The sequence below is a fragment of the Pseudophryne corroboree genome, chromosome 2 (assembly GCF_028390025.1).
Source record: "Pseudophryne corroboree isolate aPseCor3 chromosome 2, aPseCor3.hap2, whole genome shotgun sequence".
NCBI classification, from domain to species: Eukaryota; Metazoa; Chordata; class Amphibia; order Anura; family Myobatrachidae; genus Pseudophryne; species Pseudophryne corroboree.
Genome location: NC_086445.1, coordinates 492,904,024 through 492,922,875, shown reverse-complemented (window position 1 = coordinate 492,922,875; position 18,852 = coordinate 492,904,024). Strand labels below are relative to the sequence as shown.

General features: G+C 42.2%; 1 protein-coding gene across 2 annotated transcripts in view; it reads left to right on the top strand.

The window, feature by feature from the left end:
* Nucleotides 1–18,852, top strand: part of LOC135030582 (ras GTPase-activating protein 4-like) — a 450,090-nt gene that overhangs the window by 313,714 nt on the left and 117,524 nt on the right. For both annotated transcript variants that reach the window (XM_063953945.1, XM_063953944.1), the window contains exons 2-3: nucleotides 6,480–6,536; nucleotides 11,544–11,657. In XM_063953945.1, the coding sequence (XP_063810015.1) occupies nucleotides 6,480–6,536; nucleotides 11,544–11,657 (171 nt within the window). The remainder of the gene's footprint in view (nucleotides 1–6,479; nucleotides 6,537–11,543; nucleotides 11,658–18,852) is intronic.

Below are 18,852 nucleotides of genomic sequence, written 5' to 3'. Positions count from 1 at the left end.
TGTTGCTTAGCTTAGCCATCCAGCGACCTCGGTGCAAATTTTAGGACTAAAAATAATATTGTCAGGTGTGAGGTGTTCAGAATAGACTGGAAATGAGTGTAAATTATGGTTATTGAGGTTAATAATACTATGGGATCAAAATGACCCCCAAATTCAATGATTTAAGCTGTTTTTTAGGGTTTTTTGAAAAAAACACCCGAATCCAAAACACACCCGAATCCGACAAAAAAAATTCGGTGAGGTTTTGCCAAAACGCGTTCGAACCCAAAACACGGCCGCGGAACCAAACCCAAAACCAAAACACAAAACCCGAAAAATTTCCGGTGCACATCACTATTTATTACACATGTATGCGCAGCAACCTTGGATTTTGCTTAGTGTGAAAGCAAACCATCTGGGACCAGAGGAAAGAAACAATGGTGTAATGTTGTTAACACACTATGAACTCATATGGAAACACTGTAAGTGGTATCCGTACTGAAAAGGAATGTCTACTGAATTTGTAGACAATAATCGCATGGGTGGGAGAAGGTAAAGCCTTGATAAAAATTCCCTCCGTCATCGGCTCTCCTTCCAGCATTGCTCTTTCGTGTTTCCCAATATCATAAAAGGGGAATAAACTGGTATAGTATAATACCGCTTTTATTTCACATAAAACAAATAATGTAGGGTGACCATTGGACTCTCACCATGTAGGATTGTCCACCTTAACAAGCAGACAAACAAGGCATGATGGTATAACAACCAGGCGTCCCCAGCACCTTGAGAATCCCTCCACAGGTCCGTTCCAAAGTCCCCCGTGAATACAAGCTTTTTTCCGACGCGCTTCGATACTCCACGGTATCTTTATCAAGGCAAGCAGGATTATTATGTTGTTCACTGTAAAGGGAAGGCTTGCAAGTACAGTATTACAGACGAGGGACTGCTTTACTATCGCAAAAGCAACAACGCTAAAATATATTTTACTATTTTAAAAAATCACAAATTATGATGTTTTTTTTCCGTGGTTCAGCTGTAGTATTTATCAGATTACAGAATAAAAATGTAATTCTATTTTAGTTGCACAACAGGTAAGGAATTAAATAAACTTTGTTATATTACTGTACACACACTGTGCCTTCTGATCTTGAGAAAAGAATGGTATGCTAGCAGGCATATCACTTTGGGTTTACCTGTCACACCATATCAAAATAGCAGGTTCCTCTATATAGATTTTAAACAACCTTCTTATTTTATAATTTTAAAATGGATGTTTTTTTCTTCACCTCACTTATCGACTTGTTCCTATTCATGCTGTCCTTTTCGGTCAATCTTCACCTCTACACTGACAGTGCCTGCCCCACTTCATAATCCCTTCTGACCTACTCTCTGTTCTCTCGTTCCTTTATTCATAGTCCAGTAATCTTCAATAACTAGAATAGTGCTCCTATATCTCACCAGATCTTCAGATCTTTCATTCAGAATGTTTATTTTCATATCATTTATTATTCTAATCCACCTGGATTCATTTAATTACTACATCAATGTTATTGGTTTCCTGTGTATGGCATCCGAGAGGAAGTGTAGTGTATAATTTATTAACTGGCAAAAGTTATGTCAAAGAGCTCTGTGTTCTAGCCTCTAGGATGCTGCAATAGATCAACTCTGGGTTACACAGTCTATTTGCGATGTTGCAAAGAGAAGAAGCATTGCGGCACCCGTCAGAGGATAAAACACAGGGGGTAATTCAGACCTGATCGTTGCTGTGCGTTTTCGCACAGCGGGCGATCAGGCACAAACTGTGCATGCGTATGCACCGCAATGCGCAGGCAAGTCGCACGGGTACAAAGTGGATCGCCGCTCAGTGATGGGTTTGTGTGACGGATTCGTTCGCACGGGCAATCGCAAGGAGATTGACAGGAAGAAGGCGTTTGTGGGTGTCAACTGGCCGTTTTCAGGGAGTGTCTGAAAAAACGCAAGCGTGTCCATGCGTTAGCAGGGAGGGTTCCTGACGTCAATTCCGGTCCTGGACAGGCTGATGTGATCGCATCGGCTGAGTAAGTCCTGGGCTGTGCAGAGACTGCACAAAATCAGTTTGTGCAGCTCTGCTACCATGTTTTCGCGCACATGCACAGCTAAAATACACTCCCCCTGTAGACGGGATCTGATCGCCGCAGTGCAAAAATCGCTTGCTAGCGGTCAGGTCTGAATTAGGCCCATAGACCATATGGTTACTTTACATTTATTGGGTGAAGAAGGACTGGTCTAATACAAATAAAACAAAACAGTCTCATAAGAAGTATGGTTGCTTTCAATAGTATAAGGCAATTATAAGATATTAGAATATGTCCCTGCTAACATATCAGTTTTGGAATAGACACACCTCCTGTAGAAAAAAAGTAGCATAACAGTTGAAGTGTAGGCCATCCAGCTGGGGACATTTATTTACGAAATACTACCTGGCGTCTGTGTTTGATGTTTCAGGAGAGAGGTGAACACAAATCATTCTCACACTTTAACCACTTAACTGACAACATTTTTTTTCCAAAAACCGCTCAGAAACTGTAATTTTTTTTTAGGAGTGAATTAGGTCAAGAACAAGTATTTAATCTGATCCAAAATGATTTTATTTAAAAATAAAAAAATATATATATTTTTTTAAATTAAAAAAAAATATTGCCCCCCCCCCCCCCCCCCCCAAACACTGGAACATCGAACAGCACCATCAGAACATTGAAAACATTGCATCCATCGCAACTTTGATTTTAATAGCCCGGGCAGCCACCAGGTACACTGGGTTGGTTTGGGGAGCGTTCATTTACACTTCCACAGCGGCTGCTATTGTCTGCAGCCGCCGGGTGGGGGGTCCTGCCGTGCTGATTGATCAGTAGTGATCTGCAGCATGGCAAACACTGGGTGGAGGGTGCAGTGTGGCAGAGGGACCTTCCTTTCCCTCTGAGTGCTGCAGCTGTGGGACGTTTCACTTCTGTATGACTGGTCGCATCCTGTGCATCTTGGTCAGATAAAGCACTTGCTGGTGTGGTCGCATCTAATGCGACCATGCCAGGCAAGTTGTTAAGGGGTAAATCAGTTAGGTGCAAGTTATTTATTATTTATTTTATTTATTAACAGTGTCTTATATAGCGCAGCAAATTCCGTTGCGCTTTACAACTGGACACAATGATAAAACAAAACTGGGTAATAACAAACAGTCCAAGAGGTAGGAAGGCCCTGCACACAAGCTTACAATCTATAGAGAAATTGGCATTGATACATAAATATAGGTGCTATCTATTGCATAGTTGTTCACCAGATTGCAAAGTTTCTAGGTGGGCTGCGTGATATCACACCTGGAATACGATAAGCTTCTCTGAATAGGTGAGTTTTCAAGGATCGCTTGAAGGTTTGGAGAATCTTATTGTGCGTGGTAGGGCATGCCACAGAGTGGGTGCAGCCTGAAGAAAGTCCTGCAATCGTACATGGGAGCAAGTAATGAGTGTGGATGAGAGACGTAGATCTTGTGAAGAGCGAAGGGGCCGGGTTTGGAGATATTTTGAAATGAGTTGGGTCCTGCGAGCCGTTCTCACGCCGAATTCACACTGCGAATTACATTTGAATTCAATTCCAAACTCCCATTGCTTTTTCTGAGGAGATTTTTATGTTTTTATGCACAGTCCCCTGCAAAAAGGTAGGGAAAGTCATTATTGTAAAGTACAGATGTCGGCACACAGTCCACAACCTAGGCTGCATCCCTCCCAATAAATAATAACATAATTTGCCCAATAAAGACATGTCAGTTTTCAGGTGAATTTCTCAGGTTAAATGATGTGGGACAGGTACGTGGAGGTGTTATATTGATCGGAGAGGAGTTTTTGAACTGCAGATTTGAGCTAAAAGTATTAATTCCAACTTTTTACAAACTTGTTTAAAAACACTGAAAAAATACTATACATACTGTACATTTCTCTGTAACCCAAAATGCTGGAAAAGCTTTAATTTGATGAAAAATGCTTGCTAGAATTTTTTATCATTAATAAAAAATGCAAAAATCATTCATTTGAAATCTTAGAAAACCCTTGAGTACTTCCCTTATTGCCACTAATAGCCTTCTATACAGTATGGTCCAGGTCCTGCTATCTCGGTTACCATTTTTGGGCAAAGGATGGTTACCCCACTTTTTCATGCATTTCTTCTCGGTCACTTTTTGAAGAAAAGTTGCTCAGCCTCGCCGCAAGTACCACAAATTGCCATTTATAATTAAATCTCGCATGTCTCGTCTCGGTTCATGATACAAACTAATTTTACAAACTTAAAAAGCTCCTAATTGAATTGACCCCTAACCCTTATCTGATGTTTGAGATTTACTATCTTATGATATTGACTCTGTGAACCAAATATAGCCAGCGAGTTGTGGCAAATGCTGAAATTTAAAATAAATTTTTGAGACAAAACCATCCTAGTTTTGCTATAAGAAAATACATTTCTGCTGTAAATCATTCTGTTAAATTGACAAAATCTTGGGACTTGCTGTCATTTGCAGACTAAGGGGTAAGGGTAATAGTCTGTGCGATGCTGGAATTAACATAGAAACATAGAATTTGGAGGCAGATTGGAACCAAATGTCCCGTCCAGTCTGCCCTTCAGGGTTACAATATTAGGGATAGGGTATTAGGGTTGGTTTAATGGTTTGGGTTAGGGTACTAAGGTTAGTTTAGGAGATGAGGTTAGGGTATTAAGGATAAGGTATAAGGGTTGGTTTAGCGGTTAGGGGATTAGGGTTAGTTGGGGGGTTTGGGTTAAGTGTTAGGGTATTAGGGATAAGATATTACGTTCGTTTAGTGGTTTAGGTTAATATATTAGGGTTAGGGGTTATGGTAAGGGAGAGGTTTGGAATGAGTTTTGGGTAAGGGTATTTGGACCAGGGATAGGGTTTTAGGGTTAATGTTTAGGGTTAGGTTAGGATACTATGGTGAGGGTTAGGGGAGGGTTGCTCTACATCCCAGATTTAATGGGATTGTATCTGATTTGGGGTATGTGCCCCAGCTCCCGGGAATAGTGGTACAGAGAGGGTTTAGTCATTCAGTGGTCAGCGGGTGCAAGTACCAGAGCCCTGGGCTACAACAGCATCAGGAAGAGTGTCAGGCAGAAACTCACTGCCAGGTCAACAAGGTGTAGCTGGGGAGAGTGTCCAGGATAGAGTACAGGAGACTTGCTCCACAACCCATCGGGCACTTCCCCTCCACCCATATGACTAACTAGGCATTTGGAAGTTTTCAATTAGCTTAATAGGGCCAAACAAATAATAATAATAATAATAATCCTTTTTGTTAGGTTATGCACCCCAAATTTAATTAAGTTATTTATTTCAATGAAAAATAATTGCTTTTTTTTTTGGTGAGTTTCCGGCAAGTTTACCCGATGTTTTACAGGGTGAATCATTTAGAAGATAAAACTAACTTGGTTTTGCCTTTCAAATGATTTAAAACATCAGGCAGACTTGCTAGAGACTCGCCAATGCATGCATGGCAGTGGCACAGTCTATTACATCTACCCCTATCGCGTTTCTTCCTCTGTGTTTGAGGAGTGTGATAGCCACTCTCTTCCGTGTCGTCCTGTGTTTATACTGTGAATTTCTTTTGGTTTTCTTCCAGTTATTAATTTTTATCTTGTTGCTGAACACAGGTTATATGGCTAAATTGTTGTAATTACAAATCCCTAAATAATGTATATAAGAGATCAAAACAACTTTAGTGAATGAAACAACATAGTGATTTCTAATATTTAATATATATAAAGTTATTCCTATATAAAATACAGGTTTCTTTTAATTACAACATATTAAAATACTGTAATGTTTGGAGGTTTTTTTTACATTTCCTCAGAGTTATGGGCAATTACCCCATCCCCTGACACTGGGTTAGGGAAATCCAAAATAACAAATCAGGGATTCTTAACATCCAGAATTTCCCCAATTCCCTGTTGGAACGCCGATCAACGATGGTTGCCAATAAGTGTTATTTATCAGTAGATCCTATAAGGGGAACTCTGTGAAATGTGGTGCAGTTGTATGTAGCCTATTACCCAGATTGTGTCGACAATGAGTTGGGCTTCCAGCAAAGGAAGAAGACAACGTTACACAATATATTGATCTACTCAATTATATTAAAACCTTTTGTTTCTGAAATAAATAGTTGGTACAATACATGAATAGTAATTTTGGATTTGCTTTTAAGTAACATATGTTAAAATACTATGACAGGAGCATATTCTTATGTGACTCTGACTTTGATATATCTTTTTTTTGGGGTAGAGTAAATTAGTCAACCCTACCAAAAAATTTTTTTTACTACATTAAAGCTAATTAATGATGATTGTTCTTTATGAATGTTCTGCAAAAGTAATTATTATTATAAATAGAAGTATGCTAATGCTCTTCTTGTTCTCTGTCATGTTGTGTATGTAGACACAGCTTGTGACGGGTTATGTCCTTTGTCTTTTAGCACCGGCAGCAGCGATCCATACTGCATTGTGAAGATAGACGATGAGACAATTATCAGGTACTACATTCCCATCTTTTCCTTCTCCTATTTACAATTTGGACTCTGTCCCTTGGATGACGGCTGTTTGTATATATATCTCTAGTGAGACTTCACATTTGACATTTGCCAGACGCCCGAGACAATACGACGGGTGTGCAATAAGTCTCTGGATGCACAAAAAGTATTATATTTACAAACAAAGTGAATACTACATTTTTTCTAAGTATTTCAAAGCAGTTGGACCAGTCCGAAGCAGGTATGTCTTCTACATGCTGGGTGAACTGGGGTTGACTGTTGTTTGGTCTCGGGATCGAAACTGCAGATACAGGATTCATCACCCCTGAAGATATCCCATCTCCCTGCTGATATACGGTTCTGTGCCTTGACATTTCTCAAAAACTTTAGTCAGAGATTACAAACAGCGACCAGACAGTCAGGTTGTGTCTTCTCATGCACTGCACATCCGGAATCTTATTACACACCCCTGTATTAATGTCATTCAAGTGTAACATTTGGCTTTTACTATATAAGTATTTTGTTCATATTATGACACGTGATCCAGACTCCCCCGCTTGTGACCACTATGGATTAATGAAACGGAGTTGTTTATAAGACTGCATGTGGATCATAACAAGAAAGCTATATAGAGAGACATGTGCAGTCTCTGAGTTCACATTCCTCTGTATTGATTGTGACTGGTAACACAGAAATCTCCATGGGGTTTTCAGCAACAAATATTACATTTTGGAGGTACAAAAGTGCTTAAGAGTTTTTCATCACACTGTATAATATTATGTACAACTGATCTGTATCTATTATCATTAGAAAAAGCAGTATACAGAAGCAGTACAGAGTAGGAAATTAAACAACCCATCCTCTTTCAGGATTCCTCAGTGGATTTAGGATGATGTAATGAACTCTATATACTCACAAATATGGGTCCTCATTCAGATTTCAGGCCAGATGTAATGCCGCCCGAATTCGGCGGGCGTGCGGGATGCCGGCCGAACTCGGATGTTTTTTTAAAGGGGCAATCACCATGCCTTTTTAATTATTGCACCTTTAAAAAAATGTCCAAGTTCAGCCTGCATTCCGCACGGCCGCCGAACTCGGGCGGCATTACATCTGACCCGTGGTTGGAGTTGCTATCACTTCCTTGGAAGCAGCAGTGACTGTGCTGCATAGTCATGCAGCTGGAGACGATTATTACAAGCAGATGCCTGCTGCTGCAAAAGTGACCCAACCTGCACCCTAGGAAGCAGTATCATGATCTCTCACTCATCATTGGGGGGCTTGCTTAGATCCCTGGCCTCTACCCTCCCCTAAGTGGTGACGTCACACCTCCGTTTTTACAAATGAAGGCCGTCACCGTCCCCTCCCCACCCCCTAGATGGCAGCAGACTGTCACTCACTGACAGTCTACTGCCGTTGTGCTACCTTCATCGCAGGACCCGATCACTTCTGGGTAGAGAAGTGTCAGTAATGAACTGTATCTGCTGATATGACATCTCACTATGTAAGTTGTGCCTATTGTAACCTAAATATTATATGAAAATGGAGAGAGAGAGAGAGAGAGAGAGAGAGAGAGAAGAAATGTATGTAGGTTGTGATATACAGTATTGTTAGGATATGGGGGCTAATTCAGAGTTGATCGCAGCAGCAAATTTGTTAGCAGTTGGGTAAAACCATGTGCACTGCAGGGGGGGCAGATATAACATTTGCAGAGAGAGTTAGATTTGGGTGGGTTATTTTGTTTCTGCTCAGGGTAAATACTGGCTGCTTTATTTTTACACTGCAATTTAGATTTCAGTTTAAACACACCCCACCCAAATCTAACTCTCTCTGCACATGTTATATCGCCCCCCCCCCCCCCCCCCCCTGCACTGCACATGGTTTTGCCCAACTGCTAACAAATTTGCTGCTGCAATCAACTCTGAATTGGGCTCATGGTGCGCTCTGTGCCTGTCTCCTTCTACATAACAGTCTATGGGCGCATCCCCTAGTGTTAATCCCCTAGTGCCAAGAGTCACTCGGAGGCGGAGCTATGTGATGTAATTCCTGCTCCTCCATTTTTAAAGTGAGTGAGTTAGAGAGACTGAGTCATGGTGTGTGCAAGCGTGCAGAGCTGAGACCGGGAGTGGATCTCAGCTACAGAGACTCATAGCGTTCCATTGCATATATCACGGCTTCGGAGCTGACTCTGAGCCAGGCCCCGCATCTTCTCTACAGCCGGAGTCAGACTGCACGGACACAACTCCTGATAAGTACCACTACCACTCCTGTTACCTTGTATGATATAAGGGTCCCTTATTGCCTATATCAGTATTACATCCGAGTCACCTGTGTTTACTGAATAAACCTGCATTACTATTTAAGTCATTAATAATACCCCTTTCACACCGCAGCTTTAACCCGGTAAATTGCCGATTTGTCAGCCTTCCTAAACGGTTCTAGCTGCGATGTGAAAGGGCCACCTTGAATTTACCGTTTTCAAAATACTGGTATTTTGAAACGGTTAAAAAGCAGGGTCCTACCCGGTTCAGAACCGTTTCACTGTGCAGTGTGAAAGGCTCTGAAACGGTATTTCCAAGCCACAGGAGGTGATAGGCTGTCTCCATGTGTGATGTCACCAGGCAGAAGCAGGAAGCTGGAGGAAAAACACATCAGACACATGAAAGTGGGTTTAGAAGCGTTTTCTTACTGCAAATATATTATATAATGGCAACTTGGGAGTGATGAAGAGGTGAGGGAGCTGCTAAGAATCAGAGGGGATAAGGAAATCTGCAGACAAATAACTGGGACAGTCAAGGATGCACTCATATATAAAAACATGGTTAAAATGCTTGAAGCTGCTTGGTTCCATCGTACGACTATCCAAATTATTAATAATTAATTAATTAATAATTATTAATAATGTGTGGGCCAGAAAAGTCCATTTATAATGACATCCACTGTTTTCTATGGGTGAAACGGGTTTAGTGTGAAAGGTACCAAAACGGTAATGAAATGGTAATATACTGGTTACAACATGCGATGTGAAGGGGGTTTAACTGCTCAGACCCGTTTTCAGAACCGTTTAAAGAACCGTTTCAAAAGCAGGTTTTGCGATGTGAAAGCAGCATAAGTGTGTGGACTGATGTCTGCACCAGGCAATTCCAATACACTCTGCCAACATGTTATGGGCCCAGCCCCGTGCCTGAAGATTAACCCCCTGAGTATTTTTGAGTAATCAAACAGAGAAAGTTTAAAGTGACATTTTATACAAGTGCAGAAAGGATGTATAGCACAGGGCACAGCATGAAGTTTGCTAAGCTGAAAGGTTCAGAGAACTATGCTACATGGAAGTTTGCCATGGAGATGCAGCGGGAAAAGTTGTGGAAGGTTACAATAGACCCAGGAGCAGGTACAAACCCGCATCCCGTGAGACTCTGTGCCTCAATTAGGTTCCTCTGCCGAGCAGTCACTTTTAGTTGGGTTCCTTGCATAACGTCTTCATAACAAGTTCCGCAAAGGCATGATTGGAACACCAACTTACAGTGCGCTGAGTGTCAAATGTCTGGTATTTACCATATTGCTCCTCTCTTTGATTCACCTCAATATCATACATACGCAGCAAGATCTGCGTCCATCTCCTCACATGCTGGTCAAGGCTACCCAGCATGTGTGGTGCCGCCTCACTATGCATCCACAATTTAATTGTGGACGCATCGAATTAAGGTTGACCCCTGCCAGTGCCAGAGAAAGAAATGCTTCTGTCTCTTCATGTAATCCCAAACAGACTTGATGATGTTGAAATCAAGGGGTATATTTACTAAAAGTCGATTTTGGTTGATGTTGATCGATTTTTGGATAATGTTGGGTCAATTTTTTTTATATTGATTTTGTGTTTCAGGGTCTAAATCACAGATTTACTATCAGATGATTTTTGACATCGTTTAAAAAAAAATATTTCAAAAATCAGATCATGTGTTAGTAAATGTGGGATTTAGGGGTATATTTTCTAAAAATCTATCTGGATCGATTTTTAGTCGATGTTTGGCCGATGTTTGGTCAATTGTATTTCAGGGTCGAAATTCCACAATTTCTAACAGATGATTTTTAACTTTTTTTTTTTTTTTTAGCGATGTCAGAAATTCATCTATTGGCAAATGTGGGATTTGGGACCTTATTCAGCATCAGTTGCAGTTTTGCTAATTTAGCAAAACTGCAATTGCATACGATCGCATGCTCAGGGCTGCCTAGCATAGTGTGAAGCCACCCAGCATGCTATGTGCTAAAAGTAAAAACCTGGGTCGACCTTTTCTTTGTTGATCTTTTACCTGGGTCGACCTTTTCTACTGTCTACATTTTCCATGTCGATCTTTTGACTTGTCAACTAATGCATGTTGACCATATGGGATTGACATAATGACTGTCTATCTAATTACTGTAGATCTTCTATACTACACCCCTTTTTAACTACTGTGGGGTCTATTCATGAAGCAGTGAAAAGAGTGGAGAATTAAACCAGTGGAAAAGTTGCCCATGGCAACCAATCAGTGGTGACGTAACATTTATAAAGTGCATTCTGTAAAATTATACATAGCTTCTCCACTGGCTCACTTCCTCACACTTATCACTGCTTCATGAATAGACCCCTGTATCTGAATGCAATAAACCTTACTCTCAAGTGTCTTCTTATTGTGGCCTTCAGTTAATTTTTAATACAATAACTATTATACCTCTTTGACACTAGTGTTTTGAAGGTGCATAATAGCAGTGTATATAAATTAGCAGAGTACCGCTAGATTGAGTGAGCATAGTACCAATGTATTGAATATGTACAGTAACAATGTATTAAGTACAATACTAGTGTATAGTATAAGCACAGTATCGGTATACAGAATAAGCACAGTATCAGTGCATTGAATAAGTACAGTACCAATGTATGGAATGAGCACAGTGCCATTGTGTATTGGATAAGCACAGTATCATTGAATGCCTTTTTCGTTTGTTTACTGACTGTATAATGTGATCTTTACTTAGGACAGCAACTGTTTGGAAAACCTTGTCACCATTCTGGGGAGAAGAGTATAAGGTCCATCTGCCACCTAATTTCCATTCAGTATCTTTCTATGTTATGGATGAAGATGCACTCAGGTAAAAAGAACAGTCTAAATTCTGCCTGTGGTACCATGGAAGTTTTATATTAACATGAATAATGAATGTATTTCTATTGTCTATTAGTTTATATTGAATAGTTACATCTGTTGATCACGAAAAGTTTTTTTTTTTTTTTTTTTAAACAGGTTTAGGGGTGTATTTAATTGACATCGAAAGCTGCAGTCTGTCGAAAAGACGGCAGTTTTTGACTTTTTTTAGGTCGGAAGGGGTTCCAACCTATTCAATATATTCGACAAGTCTAGGAATTCGACTTGTCGAAAAGCACGTGGAACAGCGGAATAGCTGCCGATCCACGTGCTTGTGTTGAAAACGGGGCCAAAACCGACAGGTTTTGGCCCCCTTTTCGACCATCTCAGTCTGACATAAAAAAATGTCGGACTGAGATGTGGGACCCAGAGGAGGAGAGGGGGGGGGGGGGGGGCGCGGGGAGACGGGGGGAGCCGCGGGCATACAGGGGAGATCAGCGCTACAGCACAGCGCTGCAGCAGGATGTCTCATAGCCGCGCCGCTCATGGCAGCGTCCACCCGGCTCCAGCAAGTGAGGTCACGCTTGCTGGAGCCGGGTGGACACTGCCGTGAGGTCGGGCAGCTGTATGACATCCTCCTGCAGCGCTACTGTAGCGCTGCTCTCCTCTGTCTGCCCGCGGATGTCCCCGCTGGTCTCCCCGCGGCTCCACCCCTCCCTCCTCCTCTGGGTCCCTCATCTCAATTCGACTTTTTCGAATTGAGATGAGATTGAATAGGGGTTGTCGGATCCTAATTGAATATACCCCTTAGTATCACTGTCATTCTTTCACTACAAGATGTAGGAGCATATTTATTTATTTCCTGCAGATTTGCTCCGATAACTAATTTCTTGCCTGTATTAGCAGCAATAAATGATATAAAGTAGCTTTGGGTCAGTTTATAATTGTACACATGCTGGGACAACAGCTCCTATCAGCAAATGCTAAAACCTGTTCTTTAGCCCCCTGATTGTAGCGTGGAAATGTTACGCTGTTGTTTTATGCCCTGGCAGTGTCTCTGAGTGTGCATCGGTGTTTCTGAGTATGCATCAATGAGTAACAGTGTTTCTGAGTGTGTAACAGTGTTTCTGAGTGTGCATCAGTGTCTCTGAGTGTGCATCAGTGTCTCTGAGTGTGCATCAGTGTCTCTGAGTGTGCATTAGTGTCTCTGAGTGTGCATCAGTGTCTCTGAGTGTGCATCAGTGTCTCTGAGTGTGCATCAGTGTCTCTGAGTGTGCATTAGTGTCTCTGAGTGCGCATGTGCACAAATATAACCAAGAAAGAGCACAAGCTTCGCCCAAATAATATATGAATATAGTTGTAAGAAGAAAATCCTTTCTTTGAATAATAAAGCTATATACAGGGATGAAGAAAGCATAAGGGAACAGTCACTTGGTACAGGTACTGCCGCTGTCCTTCCTAAATACTGTGGGCCTGATTCAGAGATGTACTGTACGTTAATGACACCGCAGCTACAAATTTGTACGCAGCGGCTGTGCAAAAAATATGCAGATGTCGCAGCTGCAGGGATTTATATTGAGATTCCCACTGGCAGCATCTCTGATCTGCTGCTTGCATACAAAGAGACAATCATTGAACGCACATCAGTAAAACATTGCCCTTCCGAGTAATCCTATGGTCATGCAGCATGGCCTCTGGCAATAAGATGTTGGAACCAGTGTAACTGTGTACGTGATTGCAAACGCTGCGCAATCTGTGACATGCAGCCAAAAATGCGACACACTTGCATTTACATTGCCGCTTTCCTGTTACTCCCCTCACATGGTCCATGACTGTCAAACACTTTGCGAATAAATCCTCTCTGTGACCACTGTTGCAAGACTGTCGCACAGTGCAGCTTATATGCATGTGTGGTGGCTCCACTGCTTACACAAATCATCACTGCATCCATCTCTAATTCAGGTCCTGTATACGGTGTCTAGCTTCTCTATGCTTTATCCCAGGTTAACCCTTGCCATGAGCTGCACCAGTAATACCTGGTGACTGTCAGCGCAGGCTGTGAGCATTGCTAAACAAGGAGAGTCTTTACATCTAGTGAAAATGTGCATTTTCACAGGAATTAGGGATTTTCTGGCTTTCATAAATACAGATGTGTCCTCTTACATACTTCCTGTGCGCTACAGGTCACGTTACACATAACACATGAGTGCCGTGTGACTCCACAGTGCCGAGCGTGTTTTTTGCATTTTTTCCACGAAAATGAGTCTAAGACACAAGGTAATGTAATAGGACACACAAGCAGCTTCTGCTGATTAAGATGATATGCAGCGTGCCTAAATTCTGTGTGTGACTGTGGCTGTATTTGCATATAAAATGCTATGCTACAATGATTTCATGGAAAACACTAACGTGGCATTTCGGATGCAGATACAGCTGCAGTCACACACAGAATATAGACATACTGCATATAATTGTAATCAGCAAAAGCTGCCTGTGCATCCCATTACATTACTTTGCGTCCGAGATGCATTTTCACAGAAAGAAAAACACAAGAAAAGATGCTTGGCGCTAGCGAGTCCCGCCACGGTATGGCGCGACTTCAAGGGCTGTTTAGCGTGACTGTAGCAATGATGTAAGAGGACACATCGGTAGTCTTATAGATAAACAAATTTTATAACACATACGCAAGGCATATACATATATTATGGTGTAGGTCATGTGCATAGTCTGTCGACTACATAATGTCGACATGCACTGTATTTTGACATAGTACATGGAGACATGTTCATCATGTTTAGATGGGTAATGTCAACTTGTAACATATTGACACTACCATAATGTGAACATGTTCACAATGTCAACTAATATCAATAATTCTACTATATCGACATTTCATATGTTGATATTTTGTCCATGTCAACATTTTCCAGATGTTGACGTGTTATGCTGGGTACACACTAGAAAATATTGTGAACGATGTGCCCTATTCCGACAGATCAGAAAAAAAACATCATTCAAATCTTCAAGTGTGAACGCTTTATGGGGGTCATTCCGACCCGATCGCACGCTGCAGTTTTTTGCAGCGGTGCGATCGGGTCAGAACTGCGCATGTGCCGGCGGCCGTCGCTGCCTAGTGATCGCTTCTGCCTGATTAACAGGCGGAGGCGGTCACTGGGCAGGAGGGGGCGGCATGGCGGTGTTTGGCCGCCGTTTTTGGGGCTCGGTCTTGCCAACGCAGGTGTGGCCGGACCATGCGAGGGGGGCAGGCCGCAGCGGCTGCGTGACGTCACACGCAGCCGCTGCGACCCTGGCAGCGACAAGTATCTCCCGGCCAGCCACAGGAGCTGCGCTGGCTGGGAGTTACTCTACAAGTACAAAAGCGGGGATGCTTTTGTACTTGTGCGGTGGGACCGGGCCAGACATGTGGGGTGGACTAGCCCTGTGCTGGGCGTCCCCCCACATGTCTGTGTCAGTGATCGTAGCTGTGCTAAATTTAGCACAGCTACGATCAGGTCAGAATGACCCCCTCTGTCGTTGATGTGTGCTCCTGTGCATCGTCAGCGTCATCCTTCGTCGGCCCTGCCTGTAGGGCCTACGGAAGGCATTGCTAGCGAAGGTCATGCTGTGGAATGCAGCAATGGCCCCTGCCGTCACTCTGTCGCTGTCGGCATCGGCAAGTGTGTATGTATGTACTTGCCAATGCCAGCCCACCTGCCAGGACCCGTTGTCCGCGATATTGCTAGGTACACACTTCGTGTAGTGTGTACTTTTAGAGTGTCAACATTTTAACCATGACAACATCATAACATTCAACATTCTGAATGCCGACATTTCATGTTTGTATAGAATTGCACAACCACAGACCCTCAAACATTGTACTTGTATGCAAATCATACAAATATTTGGCAAATGTGCAAGCAAAATTATTCAACTTGTTGATCATATTTGTGAACAATATTTTAGATGCTGCTGATACGGATTATGTATTAAAATCTTGTGTCATCTGCATAGTGTAGGTGCACCATCGGTCTCAACATCGAAGATAGCACCTACTCCTCAGATGTGTCCTCATACATCTTGCCTCAATACGCCACTCAAAGGGAGATGCCTGGCGTGAATGAGCTGTCAGTTCTGCAAGCGCAGGGCGTCTTTTGTTGCCGAAATTGCATCTTATTCACATCACTGAGTGAATAGGATGCACAAGCAACTCATGCTGATTAAAAAGATGCTTGACTCTACCAAGTTATGCCACAGAATGGCGTTACTAGGAGGGCTGTTCCTGCCACGTACCAGGAGCCTAGATGTATGTGGATACTTTGTCAGGTGCAATTTTGTCATCTGAACATGGCTGCCGTTGTCAGCATGGGAGTGGTACAAGTGCAGATACTAATGGTGATGCTTGCTGCTGCTGACATAGAATCAGTGGGCAGCATGGGTTACAGCTAGCTCACACATGCACCTCTGCCTTAGCCCTACGTAGTCTCACATTAGCATAAGGTAGTAATTCTGACTTCTGCGGTTGTCCACATCTATAGCCACGTTGTGTACAACTCAGAATAAGCCCCTTTGTGTGTATTCCTCTATGTACTGCTTGAACAGTTGTATTATGACATGGCCTGTTTGAAATCACTAATATTTCAGTTATCTTAAAAAGTGAACATTAAACATATAGAAGTAGCTGACAAGTAATGAGAACAAGACAGGAGAGAGAGAGGAATAGAGTATACAGAGGAAATTGGGCATGATTGAATTTTGGCACAAAATGTATTGGCGTGACTGAAACATGTTTTGCGTTACTGTAGAGAAACCATATAACAAATATGGCAATCATGGAACTCTAGCTTAAACACTGCCTCATTGTTGTAGAGAATGTGTCCTAGCTGTCATAATGGGCTTAACAGAGATAATCTTTGGGGCGTGTTTACCTAACATTTTGCCACTGAAGTGATCGGCTTTGTTGTGTTTATACAGGAGCGGATATAAAATGGGTGGCGTGAGTGCAGGGCACATGAGCCCCTGGGTCATGTGGGGCTCACACTGTACACCATGCACCCACTGAATCTACTTGTACTGCTGGCGCCATTTTCCCGGGGCATTTTTTATTGGTGCCAGAGTCTTGATTGCATTTGCCGACGCAGTGTCGTGGAGAGGGCAGTCAACAGACCCCTTCTGGTCTTGAAATGCCCCTGTATCTATAGTTTGGCATTTCACAGCCATCTATTCCCATCCAATGGGTTGTAAATATTCACTATATTTCACTTTACTCCTTAAAATCAGGATTTTCCACCAGCAAAAAACTTGCTCTACCCTAAGTAGACAAGTGAAAGGATATCTGAAGAAACATGTTGATCCCACAAACTAATAAGAGAGTGATGTGCCCTAGTGAATTGACCCTGATGCCAGAAGTCTCAACAGCCAATAGTAGAGAACCTACTGTATATGTCACAAACAATAGTAATAAAAACAGCTTTATTCCCTAGCGACACAAACCTGTATATATCTATTGCTGTAGCACCATAGAATTAGGAGGTATTGGTTTCTTTTGTTTTTTTTTCTATTATTTTTTGAGGGTCTTCACTTATTGCAAGTATCTACACTTGCAACTGGACTCTAAATATAACTGAGACAGTTAAAATCAAGTCACTTCATGGCTGAAAAGGCTGAGGGGGAATATCCAGTTAACCCTGAAGTCGGCCTAGTCGCAGCTGCTATCGAGGAATTTTTGGGACCTCAGCAGGCTACGAAAAAAAAAGCCTGTGAAATATAGACCTTTTTCGCGATAGCGGCAGCGAAAACACATACAGTAGGTCTGTAAACTTATCATGGATTCTATTTGTTTTCGCCCATAAATAGATACAAATTCGGGTGAAAAAAATGGGCACTAATTGAATTGTCCGAAAAAGAAACTTGCGTTAAAAACAATGCTAAAATGTCCAGTTTTTCATGGATTAAATATTATCGTACCTAAATGAATTCCCTCTAAATGTGAGAAAATTATTTTTTTTTGTTTCTTACTTATTTCATATGGTATGTTACATAGGGGTATATGCAATTCACGGCGAATCACGGCAAATTATCGCCGTTTTTTAATTCGACACAATTCGACAGGTGAATTCCGGCAGGTGGCTGCCGGAATTCACCATATTCAATGAAAAACGGATTCGACAGTCCCGCGGGCGAAAAACGCCCGATTTGCCGGATTTTGCCGCGAATTAAAAAAACGGGAAAAAACGGGAAAAACCCGGAAAAAAATGGCGTGGGGTCCCCCCTCCAAAGCATAACCAGCCTCGGGCTCTTCGAGCTGGTCCTGGTTCTAAAAATGCGGAGAAAAAATTGACAGGGGATCCCCCGTATTTTTAAAACCAGCACCAGGCTCTGCGCCTGATGCTGGTGCAAAAAATACGGGGGACAAAAAGAGTAGGGTTCCCCCGTATTTTATACACCAGCATTGGGCTCCACTAGCTGGACAGATAATGCCACAGCCGGGGGTCACTTTTATACAGCGCCCTGCGGCTGTGGCATTAAATATCCAACTAGTCACCCCTGGCCGGGGTACCCTGGGGGAGTGGGGACCCCTTCAATCAAGGGGTCCCCCCCCCCAGCCACCCAAGGGGTGAAGCCCGAGGCTGTCCCCCCCATCCAAGGGCTGCGGATGGGAGGCTGATAGCCTTGAGAAAAATGTCAGAATATTGTGAGCCCGGTGCTGGTTTTAAAAATACGGGGGATCCCCTGTCAAATTTTTCCCCGCATTTTTAGAACCAGGACCAGCTCGAAGAGCCCGAGGCTGGTTATGCTTTGGAGGGGGGACCCCACGCCATTTTTTTCCTTGATTTTACCGTTCCAGCTATAAAAATAAATAAATATATATATATATTTTTTTTTTTTTAAATATATAAATAATACTTGTGCCTCCAAAAAAGACAAACCAAGTACCTAAACCCTTCTAATATAAATAGATATGCTATTACCAAAAAAAAAAAACACCAAAAAAAACATGTTTTAATTTTTTTTTATTGGTTTCACCCTCCAAAGTGTGGCGGATTGAAAATGACGAATTTACTGTCTAAAAGCACTATTGTCGAATTTCCAAACTTGAATTGAATACACTTTGGTCGAATTGCAGCACTTGTATCATTGCAGAAAAGTCGAATTTGACAAAAGTCGAATTCAAAAAGTCGAATTTTGAAAGTCCGTTTTTTTGACGG